The 18811-nt window shown below is 39.7% G+C and overlaps 1 protein-coding gene across 2 annotated transcripts in view; it reads left to right on the top strand.

The window, feature by feature from the left end:
- The first annotated feature begins 2506 nt into the window (after positions 1-2506).
- UACA (uveal autoantigen with coiled-coil domains and ankyrin repeats) overlaps positions 2507-18811 on the top strand; it is an 86656-nt gene continuing 70351 nt past the window's right edge. For both annotated transcript variants that reach the window (XM_067752046.1, XM_067752034.1), the window contains exon 1: positions 2507-2742. In XM_067752046.1, the coding sequence (XP_067608147.1) occupies positions 2662-2742 (81 nt within the window). In that variant the 5' untranslated portion in view covers positions 2507-2661. The remainder of the gene's footprint in view (positions 2743-18811) is intronic.

Here is an 18811-nt window from a genome sequence, read left to right as displayed (position 1 = left end):
TTATCCAGTAACAACTGAAAAGAGGCCAGGACTATGAGAACTTAGATGCTACAGGAGATACCCAGTATTCACCACAGGGAAAGTACCAACCCTGTGTTACATGAATACACACAACAAACTATAATTCACTCTAATAACCAAGAAGAATGCATCAATCTATTCAGAAATATTTATTGAGCACCTAGTACATGCTAAGCACTCTAGGGAATTCAAACATATATCACTTATTCCCTAGTTTTAAGAAGTTTGAAGTCTAGCAGTGAAATAATGCTTGTTCAGAACATATGTATTAGTATTATCTGAGAGGTTCAAGGTAATCATTCTGAGGATGGAGAGATCACTTTCAGTTGAGTGATCAGAGAAGGCTCTACTAGAGAGGTGGGCACTTGGAATGGATGTATGATTTAAAAAAAATTTTTATTAAAGTATAACACACACAAAAGTGTACATATCAGGGCTTCCCTGGTGGTGCAGTGGTTGAGAGTCCGCCTGCGGATGCAGGGGACACAGGTTCGTGCCCTGGTCCGGGAAGATCCCACATGCCATGGAGTGGCTAGGCCCGTGAGCCATGGCCGCTGAGCCTGCGCTTCCAGAGCCTGTGCTCCGCAACGGGAGAGGCCACAACAGTGAGAGGCCCGTGAACCCCCCCCCCAAAAAGTGTACATATCATAAAGACTATAGGCTAACTGAATTTTCACAAACTGAACACATTAGTTATGTAACCAGCACACTAGTTATATAATCAGATAGAATAGTGCAATACTCTAGAAGCTCCCTTTGTGCTCTCTTCCACCATTCTTGGGGGGGAGTAGGATTTTGTTAGATGAATGTAGACAGAAAGAAAATTACTGGAGGAGGGATCAACATGCATAAAGGTATGGAAATTAAAAGGCAAGACCCATGTTTGAGGAATGGGCTGAAGAGTTATTTGCTTGGAGTGTCAGCTGGAGAACAGGGTTGGGTTCATGTTGTTGAGCCTTAAATGCCAAGTAAAGGAGGTAAATTTTATTCATTAGCTGCTGAAGGTTTTTGAGCAAGGGAGGAATATTTTGTAAGATTTTTTGATGATGGTTGGTAGTTTATTGGTGACAGGAGAGGTGAGACTAGAGATCAGGTGACCAGTTGGAAAGTTTCTATAATATCCAGGTATGAGATAATTTTGGATCTGCAGTAGCAGCTGAGGACAGAGGAACTAGCCATCTACAGATACTATGAAGAGCCAACAAAACTGAATGGCTGTGGATCTTGAGGAAGGAGGAGGAGTCAAAGAAAATTTCCTTCCATAGAACTAATCAAGAGAAAATTTATTAATTTTCTCAAATAGTTCATTGTTACTTACTATTTCGTTAAGGGTTAACACGGTCTTTAAATACTGTCTCTCTAAAAGTGTTCTGAAAACTTTCTTACACTATTTGAATAAAACCTTGAGTTATTCTAAGGAAACTCAAAGAAGCAACTGACCTTTCAGACAAAAAGAGTACTTTGCTAGTCGGAAATGTGGATTGTTTGTCTTTTCAACTTGGTGAATGCTAGAATAAACATTTTGCTGGGAAAAACTGACTCCAAGGAAGACTTTTGAAGATGTCACTGTAACAACAAATTATTGGGTGTTGCTCACTTGCCCGTTTACCCATCCTTCCCTTAAATAATTCTCAATAATCCAGATTTCTGGGTAGGATGAATTAATTTCACTGTATGCTTTTACCAGTAATGTGTTTCTACAGGAAACAAAAAATTTTTTTGAAGAAAGGACAATATTTTTTTCTTTTACAGCTTTTTATATCACTTTGGCCATTTTTTAATTAAAGCTGTCCCCCTCCATTTTCCATCTCTTTCCCTCCAAAGCAGTGGTTTATGGACTCCACAAATAATTATTGAGCACCGGACATGTGCTTTGATTTTTCTATAACATCTTTCAAAGTCTGTTCTTAACTATTTTTGTTTCTGTACAACCAGCACGTTATTCTTTAGAAGCGTTTTTTTTTCTGTAGTTTCTGATGTGCGTGGTTGTTCCCAGATACTGGGATCTGTGTAGTAAAACATCTTCAGATGTAAGGGAAGTTGCTCTTGAAAGCCGTTGTGTGTGCGGGTGACCAGGAGTGCTTTCTGGGATCAGACGGAAGGAAGGGAACTCTACTTGGGAAAGAGCACGTGGGTGGGAAGAGGAAGGGAGTCCGGGAAGATGAGAGCTGGTGTAGGCTGGACCCCATGCTCTCTCTAGACCTGAGGCTCCATCACCCAGGTAGGCAGGCGCCGATGGTCTGGAGCCTGCCTCTTGCGTCTCTCCAGACCGCTGGCCACCCACCTCTGCCACTCCCCCATCAGAAGTTCCAAACTTTTTCTCCAGCAGGGAGAGGAAGGGTGTTATTAAGTTTGAAAGGGAAGTCCCTCCCCCTTCCCGGATTCCTATTGGTCGGGGCCGGCCCCATCCCCGCCACGGTCGCAGGCGGATTGGCTGTGGGAGGGGAGCCGCGCCGCAGGCCCTGGGCCGACCGCCGCCAGGGGCCGACAGCCGCCGGGGGCCCCCAGGTGGCAGGCAGGTGGGGCCCGGACTGCCAGCGCTGTCGCCTCCTCTGCGCGCTTGCAGTCCTCAGACTCTAAGGTTCGCGCGCGGATCAGACACGCCGCGCTCAGCGGGAGAGGGACTGCCACGACTTGGCCATGAAGAGCCTCAAGTCCCGCCTGAGGAGGCAGGACGCGTCCGGCCCCGCGTCGTCCGGCGCCGCCGCCGCCGCCAGCGCGGTGAGTCCCGCGGCCCGTGGGCGCCCCGGACTCCCGGAGCTGCCCTCCCGCGAGCCGCGGAGTCCTCCTCTGCTCGGCTTTGCCTCAGAGCGTCCCGCTGGGTCGGCCCCGGCGACTCCTCCTCCCTCTTCTGGCCAGGGCTCCGCGTCGGCCCGGAGACCCTGGGGACCCTGCCCACCGCCGACCCCGGGCCTCGACGGATCCCTTTCCCGCCCCTCATCCCGGGGTCTCCCAGCTCCTGGCCTTCGGGATTGGATCGCACCCTCTTCCTCAATTCGGTTTTCGGGGTTGTCCCCCATCCCGGCCCTTCCCCGGCGACCCCAGCCCCTCCCTTCTCCCGGGCTGGCCCCCGTATCCCACGCGCGCTCTGACTCGGCGCGATTCCACGGGGCCCAGGCGGGCGCCCCTCTGTCCCCGGAGCTGCGGGCCGGGCGGGGGCTTGGCACCCCGCAGTCCAGGTGGACAGGGCAATGGACCTGGCGCCGCCCCGCCCGGACTCCGGACCTTCCGTGGGTGAGCGCTGCCGGGCTGGGTGGAAGTCGTGTCCTGGACGCTGTCGCGAGGTCCCTGGGAAAGTTTGATTTCTGAGTGAGGCAGATGGAATCGAGCGTAGTTGTAAAGACAACGCCCCCAATGGGTGGTGACCCTGGAAGTGAAGGTGGTTGTCCTGTGGGACCGTGTAAGTCTCACCTGTGGGACAGACCTGTGTAGACCTCCATTCGGCGCAGATCTGCAGCCCGGCCTCAGTGTGCACGCTAAGAAGTTCTCAGGGCCTCTCTTAAGTTGGCAGGAGAACAGAAATCTTGAGAAACAGCCTGACTGCAGATGTTGGGATTTAGATAATTTGGCAAGTTAGAAGAGTTGGCCATATCACCAGCATTCTGTATTATTAGAATAAACGTTATTTTAAAAGTCTTGGAAGAGTCAGAAACGTAAACGAGATGTAATGCTCAAAATGCCTGGTTGCCCATTTGGAGTAATTAAAATGGACCTTAATAAGTTTACATAGGTTTTACCCAATGATTATATGCTTTTTATGAGAATACTAATTAATCTGCTTTGGCTTTTGAGTGAATTCAGAACTGTGCCTTTCTCCCCACCTGACTACTTCTAGGATGATTTTACCTGGACTTAAAGGAAATTGTGGCGAAACTTGGCTCTTTAATTCCCAACTGAAAAAAACAAAGAAAAAAAAAGGGATAGCTTCAGATGGCATGATATTTGATGATTTGATATTGTTTAATAAAGCATGAAATTGTTTAATTAGCCCATAGAAGGAATGATTACTTTAACATTATTTTTTAAAATAAAATAATTGGCAGAAACGTCATTTAGCGATATCAGAGGTCACTATAGGTAGTTGAGTTAAAGATACAACTTCTTTGTAGTGCAGGTTGTTTTCAGCTTTAAAGATACACTTTTCTAGGATTATTCACAGTATTATACCCGTTTGGTTTGCACAAGGATTCACATCCCATTTCTAGGTTTGTACACCTTAATTTTAGCCTGTTTCCTCTTCTAGAAATACGGAGTATTTAGTTGTTATTGGTATTATCAGCATGCCAGTTTGCACTTTATACATTTGGCACATGAAGCGCATCTCTCTGAGCTTAAATCTTCAGCATTTGTTACACTGAGCATTCTGTTATTTTTCTTAAAATAACGGCATAAAAATAAAAGAGAAATATATGGTATATAAAAAAATAGAATCTACCTGCTTAGAAAAAGTGAACATCTCTCAGTATTAGTTAAATATTCAAATAAATTTTGTAAAATATTCAAATGAAAATAAATGAGTGTGATGACTAATAAAACCAAACCAAGCATTGATAGAGTACAATGCATTCACAAGGGAAATAGATTCCTTCTGCTTTTCAGTCTATAAACCATAATCTCTAATGTCCTATTTGGTCACATGTGTATGTATTGTTATGACTGAGCATCTTTTTTTTAATCTTTTTGCCTTCAAAAATATTTAAATTTTATTTATTTGCTTTTGAATAGGTAACATAGTACATGGCTTAATATTTAAAAGGAACAAAATTATTTACAGCAAAAAACCCCTCTCCCACCTGTGTCCTTCAGTTTTTCTGCCTGCCCCCCACCATTCCTCAGAGGCCAATGGTGTTATCAATTGGTTGCATATCCCTCCAGAGAGAGTTTAGCATATACAAGCAAATATTAATACAAGTATTCACCCTTTATAGAAATGGTAACACATTGTACCTGCTGTTCCATATATTTTTTTAAACTCCAGTATGTAGGCCCTTTCAGAGCATCCCCATTCGAATCTTTTGCTATAATAAAAAATGCTATGATGAATAAACCTGTATATATTTCAAGTGTGTGTGTGTGTGTGTGTGTGTGTGTATATACATACTTGTAGGATCAGTTCCTAAAAGTGGGATTGGTGGGTTAAAGGATATGTGCATATGTAATTTTAAAGAACGTTGTTAAATTTCCTCTGTGCATCATGTACCCAACGTGTGAGCAATTATCACTTCCCATGCTTTTCTTTAAAGTTCGCTCAGATTTTTAAGTTTTGCCAGCCTGATAGGTAAATACGGTATCTCAGGATAGTTTGAATTTGTATTTCTTTTGTTATGGGTTAAGTTGAGTATCTTTTCATATTTTTAAAATCTCCTTCCATGTTCTTTTCTGTGAACAGTTTACCCTTTCCATTTTTCTATTTGGTTGTTGATTTCTTTCCTATTCATTTGTATGTACTTTATATCAGGGAAGTTAACCTTTTATTTTTTTAAATTAATTAATTTATTTTTGGCTGCATTGGGTCTTTGTTGCTGCACGCTGGCTTTCTCTAGTTGAGGTGAGCGGGGGCTACTCTTTGTTGCAGTGCGTGGGCTTCTCATGTTGCAGAGTACAGGCTCTAGGCGCGCGAGCTTCAGTAGTTGTGGCACGCGAGCTCAGTAGTTGTGGCGCATGGGCTCCAGTGCGCAGGCTCAGTAGTTGTGTACAGGCTTAGTTGCTCTGCGGCATATGGGATCTTCCTGGACCAGGGCTCGAACCCGTGTCCCCTGCGTTGGCAGGCAGATTCTTAACCACTGCGCCACGAGGGATTTTTTAATACTTTTTAATATGAATGTTTTTTCTTAATTGGTTGTTTGTCGTATGACTTTGTTTATGGTGGCTTTTGCTATGCAGAGTGTAGTTATTTTTGTACAATTAAATTTATCAACCTTTTATTTTGTGACTTTTTAAGTTTATGTTAAATCTTAGCCTTTCCACTCTACAATATTAAGCAAAAAAAGAGAAAAATCTCCCTGGTTTCATCTAGTTTTTTGTTCGTTGTTTCATTTTTACATTTAACTCTCTGATCCATATAGAATTTATTCTGGTGTAAGGTAAGAGGTATACATCTTGCTTTCTTCTTTCTCTTCCACTTTCCCCTCGTGGCTACCTATTTTGAATCTTAAAGCATTCATTTAATCATCAGGGAAATGATCACGATTTGTACAACTTTGAGAAAAAATGTTAAAATGTGTATTTCATAAATAGTTTTCTTCATATATTTATTTAAGCTTATCTGGAGACACATTAGAAATAGACTGAGGTATGTAAATATTTTATGATATTATCATATGTGAAATATAGCATATTAGCTTAACATGCTAAATTATAGTTATATGTTATATAAGGCATTTCAAATATTCTGGGTAGTACCGTGGTTATAAATATGTCAATGAGTTTAGAGTTCACTAAATGGGAGGGTGTTTATACACATATAAATAAATATAATTCACAATTGTAAGTTGTGCACAGAATATATTTGAGAGTCCTTTACTAGCTAAATCTGGAGATAGCTGTAGCTTTTGATCATAAAATAAGACAATTTTTGTTGTTAGATTTATTTTTAATTACTAAATTGGAGCTTCGGGTTTCTGAAAGGGATAATTAAATGACTGTAGGGATTTCCTTGGTGGTGCAGTGGTTGAGAATCCTCCTGCCAATGCAGGGGTCACGGATTCGATCCCTGGTCCGGGAAAATCCTACATGCCGCAGAGCAACTAAGCCCGAGTGCCACAACTACTGAGCCTGTGCTCTAGAGCCTGTGAGCTGCAACTACTGAGCCCGCATACTGCACATACTGAAGCCTGCTCTGCAACAAGAGAAGCCACTGCAATGAGAAGCCCGCACACCGCAATGAAGAGTAGCTCCCACTCGCCACAACTAGAGAAAGCCCACGTGCAGCAACGGAGACCCAAACGCAGCCAAAAAAAAAAAAAAAAAAGTAAGAGTGGTAATTTAAAAAAAAAATGACTGTAAATGCTATATCAGATCTAGTCAATTATATATACAGTCAGTTATGTGTACAGTTATATGTACAGTGAGAATAGGCTTGTTTCATTTTCACCTAGTTCAGATTAGGAAATTTGAGTAGTAATTAAACTGCAAAGCAGTATTGCAAGGAGACATTTTGGAAGGGGGTTCTACTTTAAATTGTACCTATACTGGTAATCTCTGACCTGGGAGGTTCTTCAGTGATTATTTTTGCTGCCCTTTCTTTAGGCTTCTGTTAAAATGGGGCAATGAATTTTATAAATCAGCAACCAAGTATGTTCTAAAGCATCTTCGTAATGTCTCAGTACCCTGAGAAAATTTCGGTATTTCTAAAAGAACTTAGAGCTACAAATATAACAACTGAAAAATCTTTAAAAAACTTCTTTTGGTTCCCACCAAGAGTAGAAGTTTGAGATTATTTAGAAAGCATAAAGGATTAAATATGATTTTAGTTGTGATTTCGAGAATGAAGCATTTGTGTTTTCCACTCAGGGATATGGGCGTGTTTGAAAGGATGTTATTGTTATTCTTATATTGATGATTTTGTGGTAATGTGAAAATTAAGATCACAAATAGTTATGTTTAGTTTAAACTCATGATACTTAATTGAGCGGTGTTTACTCATTTTCATTAAAGATGCCAACCTTTAATTAAAAATGTTTACCTTAATTAAAGCTTTATTCAGACAGTTTCCTAGGGTTACCCCTGCGTTGTATTTCTCGTGGTTCTTGAAGGAAGATCACAATAAAGAAGCCCTCTTTTTATACTTCTGGATTTCAGCCCAGCAGCAGTTTTGCCCAGGTCATCACGCTGACTTTAATTGCTGAACCTTATTATAATACCAAATCAGAAGGGTTGAGTTGCTTTGGTATGTCTTTTAGTACATAATGAGTCCAAGAACTTAAATGATGAGTAGTTAAGCATTTTAATTACTTCTTTTAATAAGAGTGGAGTAATGATTGTGCATTTATTTATTGGGCATCATACACATTTTTCAAGTTTAAAATCATTAGTTTCATAATAAGGCAGTTGCCTTGTTTAGTTTGGGAAACATTTATGGCACACATGAGCTAGGCTCAAGACTGAATTAATAATTAGGTCATCTTTGAAGAAATGGATAATTCCAAGTTGGGAGCAGAAAATGTGCAAGATGAGCATGGCATCCTTTGTCACACTAGAAGGCAAAGAAGTTATCAAAGATCAGGACTCGAGAGGGAGCCAACTTGAAGAGGCGACCAGTGATGGGGCCTGTTTGATCATCAATAAGGATAATGTGGCACTGGACTGAATTCTTTAATAAATCTTTGAGTTCATAATAAAGAACTGATGTGTTCTTTTAAGATCCAGAAAATAAAGAGAAAGAATGAAACTTGGGCTTTTTCTCAGGGTAACCAAATACTCAATAAGGGGAAGTTTCTTTTTTATAACAGGTATTTTACCCCAGCTAATAGATGAAGAAGGGACGATAGAATTAGTATATCACAATTTTACAGCTCCCCATGAATTAATGGCTATAGAATCAGACAGTCATTTATGAGTAGCTACTAATGTCTCAAAAAAAAGACAGTTGGACATAATTTATCTCCTGATGGAAATATTCGTTTCTACTAAGTAACAGTCTTGCCAAAAAAGCCAAACCTGAATATGACAGACCTCTAGAGCTAACCACCATTTTACAGAAAATACAGAAGACAGAGAAACATGGGGATGCAATGAGCAAAATTCTAATCATGGGAAACTCTAGAACAAATGGCCTAGTTTTTTCAAAAATACATTATAAGAAGAAGAAAAAAAATGGAGGAGAAATCGAGATATTGAGAGAGATTTAGGAGACATTAACTAATCACAATGGTAGACTTCATTTGACCCTGATTAAATAATTGTAAAAATAAAAGTTTATAAGACAATTGAGGAAATGTAAACGCCAACTGGATTTGTGTTGATATTATGGAATTATTATTTTAAAAGATTTAAGTGTGACAATGGTAGTAATGGGGTCATGTTTATAAAGAGGTCTGTCTTTCAGGGAAACAATTTAAAAGTATACTATTTACAGGTGAAATGGTGTGAAGTCTGGAATTTGCTTCAAAATAATCTGTGGGTGGGTGGGAGAAGTAAGTGGGGGGTATAGTTGAAATAGGATTAGTTGTGAGTTAATAATTATTGTAGTGGTTGGGTAATGATACTACTGTATTTACTTTTGTGATACTATTTTGTATATGTTCTAAAGTTTCTATAATAAGAAAGATCAAGTCATGGCCTTCATGAATTTTAAGAGAACTAGACATAAAATAACAATATTACAGTATGTTAAGAGCCATAATATATCAATAGGTGTGTATAAATTGCTGTGAGAGCACAGATGTGTAGGGTAGGGTCACGGATAAAGGTAGAAAGGAGAAGCTTGAACCTGGGCCAGACAGACAGTTTGAAGGGCACTGCAGGCAAAAGAGAAGTGAGCACAATGGTGTGGAGCTGTGAAATGATATTGCCTATTGTGGGAGCATCGGGTTTGAAAACAAACTTTGGTGTTCTGGTAAGGGATGGTGCAGATGAGTTATTGACAAGAATTTCAGTGAAAGTAAGGAATTATAGGGTGACAGCTTGGGGGGATAGTCAAAGGAAGATTTTTCTTTCCTTTTTGTTTTTTACCTTGAATTAAAACTTTGAATTCCTTGACAAGTTTAAACTGTCATTTAGAGAGATCTCTGACTGGAGTTAGTAAAGTTTCATCTTCAGAAATTATCCTGTTAATAACTTAACAAGTTCATTTTCTGTCTTATCCCCTCCCCCCTAGAATTAGCTAAATTAGCCAGCAAAATTTTGTTCTCATTAACCCTGTTTAACTTATGGTTGTAGCCTTGGTGAAGAAATCTAGATCCCAGAATATTAGATTTAAACATAACTCACGTATTCTGTGTTTCATGTCTATCATATGGAAACCTTTACTGTCCTGTTACAGATTATGCAAGCATTTGTCTAACCTCACATAAGGCATATAACAGATTGTTGAAAATTTCCACCTGCATGAGCTTATCTATGCAAGAGAAGTCAAATTGATTTCTGTAGGCAATTTGCCTACAAATAGATCGTTGAAATGTACTTCCTGAAATTATAAGCAGAATGATAGGCTAATACATGCATATTGCCTTTTCCTAAATCATAAAACAATTAAAAGCTTTGTATAGCTTTTATATAGTTAGAAAGAGTAATAGCTCTTCCAGGTTTAAAAATATAGCACAAAAACACAAGAATAAACTCACTTGTTTATAGTTATAAAAACAGTTTTGTCTGTTGGGCTTTTTTTATTCTCAGGAATCCTGAATATTATTGATGTGGACTAATTTATTTCTACATAGTATAGTCTCCAAAATGAAGTGTAAAACACGAACTGATACAGTTGAGTGACTAAAGCTCTGACCTAGGATGGGATTTGATGAACTGTATTTATATAATTGAATCAGACTGGCAAGTGCCCTTGAGAGAGAGTAGATTGACTGAGAGTAGCCTGACTGAACCAGTGAGGATAAATGGCTATCTGTTGTTTTTAAAAATCTTATTTTTCCCCCATAAAAGTCATACATGCTCATTGTAGAAAACAAAATATAGTTGAAGATAAAGAACAAAACAAGTCAATTGTAATTCTATTCACCAGATCATAAACCACAGGTTAGGCTATTTTTAAAGATCTCATAGTGCCTCTTTGTTATTTAGTCAGCATTTAATTACCTTACTGCCGCAGTAATGATATGTATGTCTTTTTGAATCATATTTGATTCTAAGAAACTTTTTACTTAAAATTACAAGTAATTGGAAATGACTTGAGCAGATACAAATGTCCCATTAGGAGAACTCAGTAAATGCTAGTGAATTTACTTAAATAGAAATAACTTATAAGAAGTCCAAGTGCCAATAGTCAATATTTTTTGAGCATGTATGTCCCAGGCGTTGTTCTAAGTGCTCTACATGAACTCACATAATCCTCACAGCAACCCTAAGAAGTGGGTACTATTGCCATCATTTTATAGATGGCAGTTAAATAATTGACTTGCCCAAGGTGCTATCGCTAATAAGTGGAGAGCCAGGTGGCTTGACTCTGGAACCCGTGTCCTTAACCATTGTGAACTGATATAATTTAAAATTTAAAGCTATGGGATTTGTACCTTAAGCCAAAGACCGAAAAAATTGTGGGGTGGGGTGTTTGGGCAAAAGGAAGGCCTTTTATGGTAAGTCTCAAAACCAATTTGTGTCCCGTCCAGCAGTGTATAAAATTGTTGCATTCCACACACCCTTCCAATAATGGATCCTATTACTTAAAACATATTTATGAACCAAAAAATTTGTTGCTTTAATCTGTGTTTTTAATTTCTAGGGAGTGTGGTGATATTTTTATGCTTATTGGCACTTTCACTTCTTGTTTTAAGAATTGTCTATTCGTGTTATTTGACCATTTTTTCTGTTGATGCCTTGTTCATATTGATCTTTAAGAGCTTTATATCTTTAGTTTTGCTAGTTTTTTAGTTTTGGGCCTATTGTAGCTTTGAGAGTAGTGTGTCTTTCACTATAGTTGTGTTTCTGTCCTCTCACCTGTATATTTCAAACAGTTTTTGCTTTATGCACTTAATTTTGTGATAATTGATACGTTAAGTTTCCTGGCTACTTTATATTCTTTTAAAGTGTAACTAGTGATTATAAAAATCTGTAATTTGTCCCATTATAACTTTTGTCTTGAATTCTACATTGTTTGATATTGATACTGTCATATTGTATCCCTTTTGCCTTTTGTTGTTGTGTATATTTGTATGTTCACCCAGTATATTATCCCATCATCCTTGGTTTTAGCATTAGATGGAGGATGTATGGGTAAAGTAAGTCCTGAGAATCCAATAGAACTAAGAATTGTTGGCTTACTCTCTGGAGAGGGGTGTGTGTGTATGTGCGTGCACACGTGTGTGTGCATGTATACATGTGTGTCTAAAAGGGTATATGCTTTTTGGGGTGGGGAGAAATGATATGTTTTTAATATTGACCTTATTGATATGTTGTCAAGGCTTGACATTACCTCTGTAGTAAAGTTTTCCCTTTCAGATGCACAAATATATTTTTAAAAATCTCATTGACTTTTGGTTAATTTTTTTCTTACCAGATTGTGTCATTTTTAAAGGTGGGGGGAAGGACGTAAAACAATCATGCTTTCTCAACTAAAAAAGTGAATGTGTAATTTTTCTTCTAGCTGGTTTTTGTTATTCTGTGGTTTTCTTATCCACAAGATACTTACCCTATGCAGAGGTTGGGGTACCGTGAAAATGAGTCTACAGTGGGGAAGTCTTTCTGTGTGTGGTTCTAGTGAGGCTGGCATACTCTGATCTTTTCTGCTGTGTACATGAGGAATAGCCCATAAACACTTGCTGACTGACATGTGAGAGGTCTTTTTAATGGGAGATCTACTTTATGATTCACCTTTATTTTTTTTGACTGTTGGATTCTTTTAAAAAATTAACATTCTGTATTTTAAAAACGCTATGAAATATAAACAATATTCATGGCAATGGATAAGTAGATAAATGTGGAAAATGGAGTGTTTTCTCAGTCTTAGAAAAGGCACACTGTGGGCCAAAGACTGTCCGTTCATAGCTCTTGAAACTATGCCTGGAGCAGTGTGAAGGGGCAGGTTGGTGTGTTAGTGTTAAAGGGTCAAGGTCTGCAGTCTGGACGACTTGGACTTGAATCTTGCTGCTCCCAGTAACCAGCTTTATGACCTTGGGCAAGTTACTTAAATATATTTGTTTCCTTATTTGGAAAATGGGGTTAATAATTGCAATTAGCTCAATAAATGTTAGTTCTTACTATTACTCACTGAAAAAATCTCACCAGAGGTCATTCCATTTTTATCCTTTATAACCAGATGAATAGCAGTCTTTCCTGATCTTTTTCTTTCCAATTAATACATGATCTCATAGGCTTTTTAAAAAATTTTATTTTATTTATTTTGGTTTTGGCTGTGTTGGGTCTTCGTTGCTGCGAGTGGGCTTTTCTCTAGTTGTGGTGAGCAGGGGCTACTCGTCGTTGTGGTGCGCGGGCTTCGCGGGCTCTACAGCGCAGGCTCAGTAGTTGTGGTGCATGGGCTTAGTTGCTCCGCAGCATGTGGGATCTTCGCGGAGCAGGGCTTGAACCCATGTCCCCTGCATGGGCAGGCGGATTCTTAACCACTGCGCCACCAGGGAAGCTCTCTCATAGGCTTTTATATAACCTAGATCTTCAAAAGATCATCTGCCCTAGCCTTTTGCCCCAAGGGAGGTAAATGGTATCTCTATTTTTTTTATTTATTAAAAAAAATATTTCTTGAGGGCCTAGGCTAAGCACTGGGGGATGAGAAGATGAGGAAGATAAAGAGGCTCAAAATACTGTATGGGAGCTCTATAAATGGATAATATAAAGTAATAACTGCTGTGATAGAGGAATGTACAAGGTGCTGATCCAATCTGGGGCTGAGGAGTTGGTGAAGGTTTTTTTGCAGGGGGAGCTGCTGCTGCAGTTTTTTTTTTTTTTTTAAATTGAGGTGAGATTCATATAACATAAAAGTAATCACTTTAAAGTGAACAATTCAGTGGCATATAGTATATTAACAGTATTGTGTAAGCACCATCTCTGTCTGGTTCCAAAACTTTTATTACTCCAGAAGAAAACGCTGTATGCATTAAGCAGTTGCTTCCCAACTCCCCTGCCCCCTGGCCACCACCAGTCTGCAGGATGAGGCTCTTGATCTGAAACTTAAAAGAAGTGGGTAGGAGTGATCCAGGAAAGAAGAAATTTCTTTCAGAGGGAACACCAAGAGCAGAGGCATGGAGAGGGGAAATGTCAGAGTTGGAGGAAGGGGCAATTGGATTGTCAGCTTACCTTTTTGCCACCAAAATAATAGGCAAGGGGATTGAAGGGGAGGTAGGCAGGAGGGGAGGTTGGGGTTAAGCCATCTTGGAATGGCTTAAAATACGCTACACTGTTAAGTGTTGGACTTTGTCCTGTGTATGCCGAAGTGGCGAGTCATATGATCAAAAGTGTTTTATTAGATGGATTACCGTGGTCGCTCTGTTCAGGATGGATTTGAGGTGGGCAGATTGTTTATGAGTGTACTACCGTAGGCAAGGATTAGTGAGGGCCTGAATCATAACAATGCTGGAAGGGATGGAGAAGAGGCATCCATTAGAGAAACATGGGTCACCTGAGACCCAGAGAAGTTGTGACTTGCCAGCCACACAGTCAACAGACAAGTGGTCAGAGCCCTTGCCTGCTAGCCTTGAGCGAGTCCCACTAAGTCCCCTGCGCCTGATGCAGTGTGGGGAAGGTACAGTCCCAGAATGGAGGTAATAACTCACAAGGGGGGCGGGGAGAACACTGTCTCCATCTTCCTATGGTAGCAACTTAGCCTCGTTTTAAAGTACACTGATTCATAGTCAATTTGGATGAATAGCTCAAAGTTCTGATGATGTTGTTTGAAAAATAGTTTTGAAAGCTTAACTTGCTATGCTAATAATCATTGTAAGCAGAGGTGAATAAGAACCCTTGATTTAGAGTGTTTTGCCACCTGAGGAAGACGTTATGTGTGCGTTTGATACAGTTGAAGCTACAGTTAGTGTTTTATATTTACAACTGTATGAGCTTCTCATTCCGTGGTATCATTCATAGCTATCAATATACTCTTTCCACTGGTTAATACAAATAGGCAGAATCTCACTTATTTTGCTGGGAACAAGTCTTTGGAATTCTGCTGAGGGACATTCTATCTACTTGTATATTTGCCATTGTATAAATTACAGTTACTCTGAGACTAAAAATTTCACTTCCACTCCTATTTCTCAGACGTTTTTTTGGTCTTAGCACTTTTATTGTCTGCCCTCATTTTCTTCTTTCGCTCCCAGGAACTGCTATCCAGTCCCCTTGAAGATTGCCCCACCTTGGACCCAGTGTCAGCCTATTGGCAGGCTATTAGCAGTGTTTAGCCCATTAGTAGCTGAGATTTAGAAAGAGCTCTCTTCTCTGTCCAGAGGGGGGCAGTTCCTGAAGGCTAACAAACATTTATGGTCTATTACATTCTACTTTCATTCAACAGATATTGATTTAGCACCTTCTATAGGCCAGATTTGGTTCAGTTTGGTTTGGTTCCTTCCTTCCTTCCTTCCTTCCTTTCCCTCCCCTTTCCTTTTTTTTTTTTTTAGCTAGATTTATGTGGTGGGCATGGGGACTATCTCATACCAAACTCAGCTGGCCGAATCACTCTGAAATGCCTTGCCAGCCTGATCCCAGGGTTGTATCCTTAGTCTTAGTTTTCCATAATGAACCTTGGGTAGAATAGACAGTCTATGAGCTAGGTTTTCATTTGGCCCATTTACCTCCTCTACTCTTTTTTTTCTTTTTAATTAATTAATTAATTTTTATTTTTGGCTGTGTTGGGTCTTCGTTGCTGCACGCAGGCTTTCTCTAGTTGCGGTGAGCGGGGGCTACTCTTCGTGGTGGTGCCCGGGCTTCTCATTGCGGTGGCTTCTCTTGTTGAGTAGCACAGGCTCTAGGCATGTGGGCTTCAGTAGTTGTGGCACGTGGGCTCAGTAGTTCTGGTGCACAGGCTTAGTTGCTCTGTGACATGTGGGATCTTCCCAGACCAGGGCTCAAACCCATGTCCCCTGCCTTGGCACGCAGATTCTTAACCACTGTGCCACCAGGGAAGTCCCCTCCTCTACTCTTTATAGCAAGGATCAACCTAGAGTTTTGTACTATAGAAGTTATCACTGGTTTCAGAGTTCTTTGCTTCTGGTTCACCCAGGCATTATGATTTGGTGCTAACCTTTGTTTCCACATTCATGCTTCGCCTTTTGGTGTAACTAGAAAATTGGCTCCAAAAGGTGACAATTTTGCAAAAACATGTCTTTTTTTTTTTTAAACTAGGGGAAAGTTCAGCTCCTTTTTCAATTTAACTAATTTTTAAATTCATATAATTTTATTTTCTTTACTAAAATAACCTTACAGTTTATTTCCTTAACATGTTTAAATGTTAGATTTTTTAGCATTTTAGGATTCGAAAGGATGTTAAAGTTTTCTAGCCCAGCGGCTAGATGACCTTTAAGCTTTTTGACTATATAATCCACAGTTAGAAATACATTTTCTATTGTGACAGAGATGTGGTGGGCAGAATTCTAAAAATGGCCTTCCCTGATTTCCCACCTTAATCTCCAGGTCTTTGAATTTGATGAGATACTGTGCCCATGGTTATGTTATATTACATGGTAAATGAGATTTTGCAGATGTAATTTAAGGTTACTAACCACTGGAATTCAAGTTAGACAAAAGGGAAATTATCCAGGTGGACCTATTCTAATCATATGAGAATTAAAAAACAGACTTTTCTCTGGGTTGCAGCAGAATTGGAAGGCAGAGAGATTTGAAGGACAGGAGGGACTTGGTATGTTGTTGCTGGCTTGAGGATGGATGGGGCCATGTGAGAAGGAATGCGAGGGGCCTTGAGGAGCTGAGAGAGAGGCTCTGGGCTGACAGCCATGAAGGAAACAGGGACCTCAGGCCTATAGCTGCAGGGAATGGAATTCTACCAATAACCTGAATGAGCCTGGAAGTGAATTCTTCCCAGATGAGAACCAGCCTGGCTGGCACCTTGATTTTGGCCTTGAGAGACCCTAAGCAAAGAACCCGGTCAACCCCACTTGGACTTCTGACCTGTGAACTCATAAATAAGTGTTTTTAAGCCTCTAAGTTTGTAGTAATTTTTACATGGCAGTAGAAAATGCAGGACTGTTTTGCCATAGTCTATACTGCTATATGAAGAAATTCTATGGAAGATATGAAAATCTTATAAGTGAAAAAAATCAGAATAAAAAATATGGGTACAACCTGATAATAGTCATGTAAAAATTCACATGGGAAAAGACCAGTGGGGGATATACAAAGATGATCATAGTTATCGATTATGAAATTTTATTTTCCATTTCTTTGTTATGATTTTAAATTTTGTAATTAAAATATATTTGTATTAACATAATTTTAATACACTTATTTATGTAAAACTATGAACTTAATTTTATTTGGGAATTTATTACTGAGAACATGCAAGTTCATAGCCCTGAAAGGCTCTTACTGGTAAGTGTTATACGTGAAAAGCTTCTGAGTGTTTTCCCTTGGCTTAATTATTAAATGTATGTAATTAAGATCATTGGTAGAAAGAACCTGTTGGTGATAAACTAAAACCCCTATGTTCCTTAACATTCACCACATCACTAATTTGCTTTGGAAATAGCTTTTGCTGTCTTGTGTTGAGAGGAACACACAGGCCTGCACAGTTTTGGAAAAGAGATTCCGTGTAGAGGTCAAGACATGGCCATAGGAAAGGTAGATTTAAATTGCTTATTTATGGCTTTTAAATAAAGATGTGAAAGGCCTTGTTCCAAATATTACTTGTCTTCAAGCCACTTGAAGTGATTTAGCCTTAATACAGAGCTTTATTGCAAGGGGTCGTACAAGTTAAGCTCTACTAATCAGAGCTCTTTCTATGCACAGTTGAGGAGATGGGACAGCAGTTTTCCTAATTACTTAGATCTAATTGCATTCCTGCTGTTGAACTGTTTCCATAGTGTGGGAAAGGGTGAGTCACAAGAGGAAGGAACTCCACTTAGGACCCTTGAGAAACACTGCTGGGTGTGGTGGTGTGTTTGGGTGTACTCCTAAAACAAATGAAGTGTCTCGTTTTATGCAGTGAGGTGATCATGTAGGGTTTTTGTTGATTCTAACTTATAAACTTCCTGTGTCTGCTCTTCGGTAGCATTGAAGAGGACCATAAGTAGGAAGAGAATAGTATTGCATCATGAAGATGAAACCCTATCCTATATTTATTTTTTGTATGAAACTGCTTTATTAAAACTAACATTGTTAACCACAAGGTATGCTATTGCTTTTCAGCATTCCTGGGTGATGACATTGATTCAGTTAAATAGCAATAATTGGGAAAAGATGTGGAAAATGATAACATTTCCATTGAAAGTGTGAATACGCATGCTTAAAAATTATAAACCACTTTTAAACGCAAGGCCAACTTTATAAAGAACAGAGTTTTGGAGCTCCTGGAATGCTTCTTTTTTCCAACCTTCATAACTTCAAAACTTAAGTGTTCCAATTGTATACGTGTGGGTGACTCTTTCTGCTGGGTTCCCCGGTTCCTTGTTTGGTACCGTCAGACTAGAAGATTAGGCAGGCCCTGTGGTTCTTTGAGGGGTCACAGAGATGATGAGTAAGGTGTAAGTGCCAAAGTTTAGTATAGGACAGACCTTGGGGATGCAGAAATCAGGGTGCTGTTTCTGCTGTTAAGTGCAATTCCTGATGGACTGGAGGTGAGAGTAAAACAGCAGGTGCTTGCCTCATGTTTTGGCTCATTGCCTGCCCCTTAGAGTGAGTCCTTCCTTAAATTTGTGCCATAAGCACTTCACTCCCCTTTCCCTGGTCGCAGCCCTGCTCACTGGTGCATCACTGGGTTAGCAAGTTATCCCATTTTCTTTTCTTTTCTCTGAAGGAGAGACTATTATTTTTTCACCCAGAGAATCCAGAAAGTGTCTTTAAATTGGTTCTTGTATATATGACTTCACTTGGCCAGAGCTATCACAGATTTATACATGAATGTAAGTTAGAGAATATTTAGTTTATATATCTGAGGCAGTTTGGTTCGTATATAGCATTTTATGAACATAAGTATTGTGAAAACAGTTTAGATCAATAAATA

Source organism: Pseudorca crassidens, chromosome 1 (assembly GCF_039906515.1).
Source record: "Pseudorca crassidens isolate mPseCra1 chromosome 1, mPseCra1.hap1, whole genome shotgun sequence".
In the NCBI taxonomy this organism is placed as follows: Eukaryota; Metazoa; Chordata; class Mammalia; order Artiodactyla; family Delphinidae; genus Pseudorca; species Pseudorca crassidens.
Note: the sequence above shows the minus strand (reverse complement) of the source record. Positions and strands in the feature narration are given on the sequence as shown.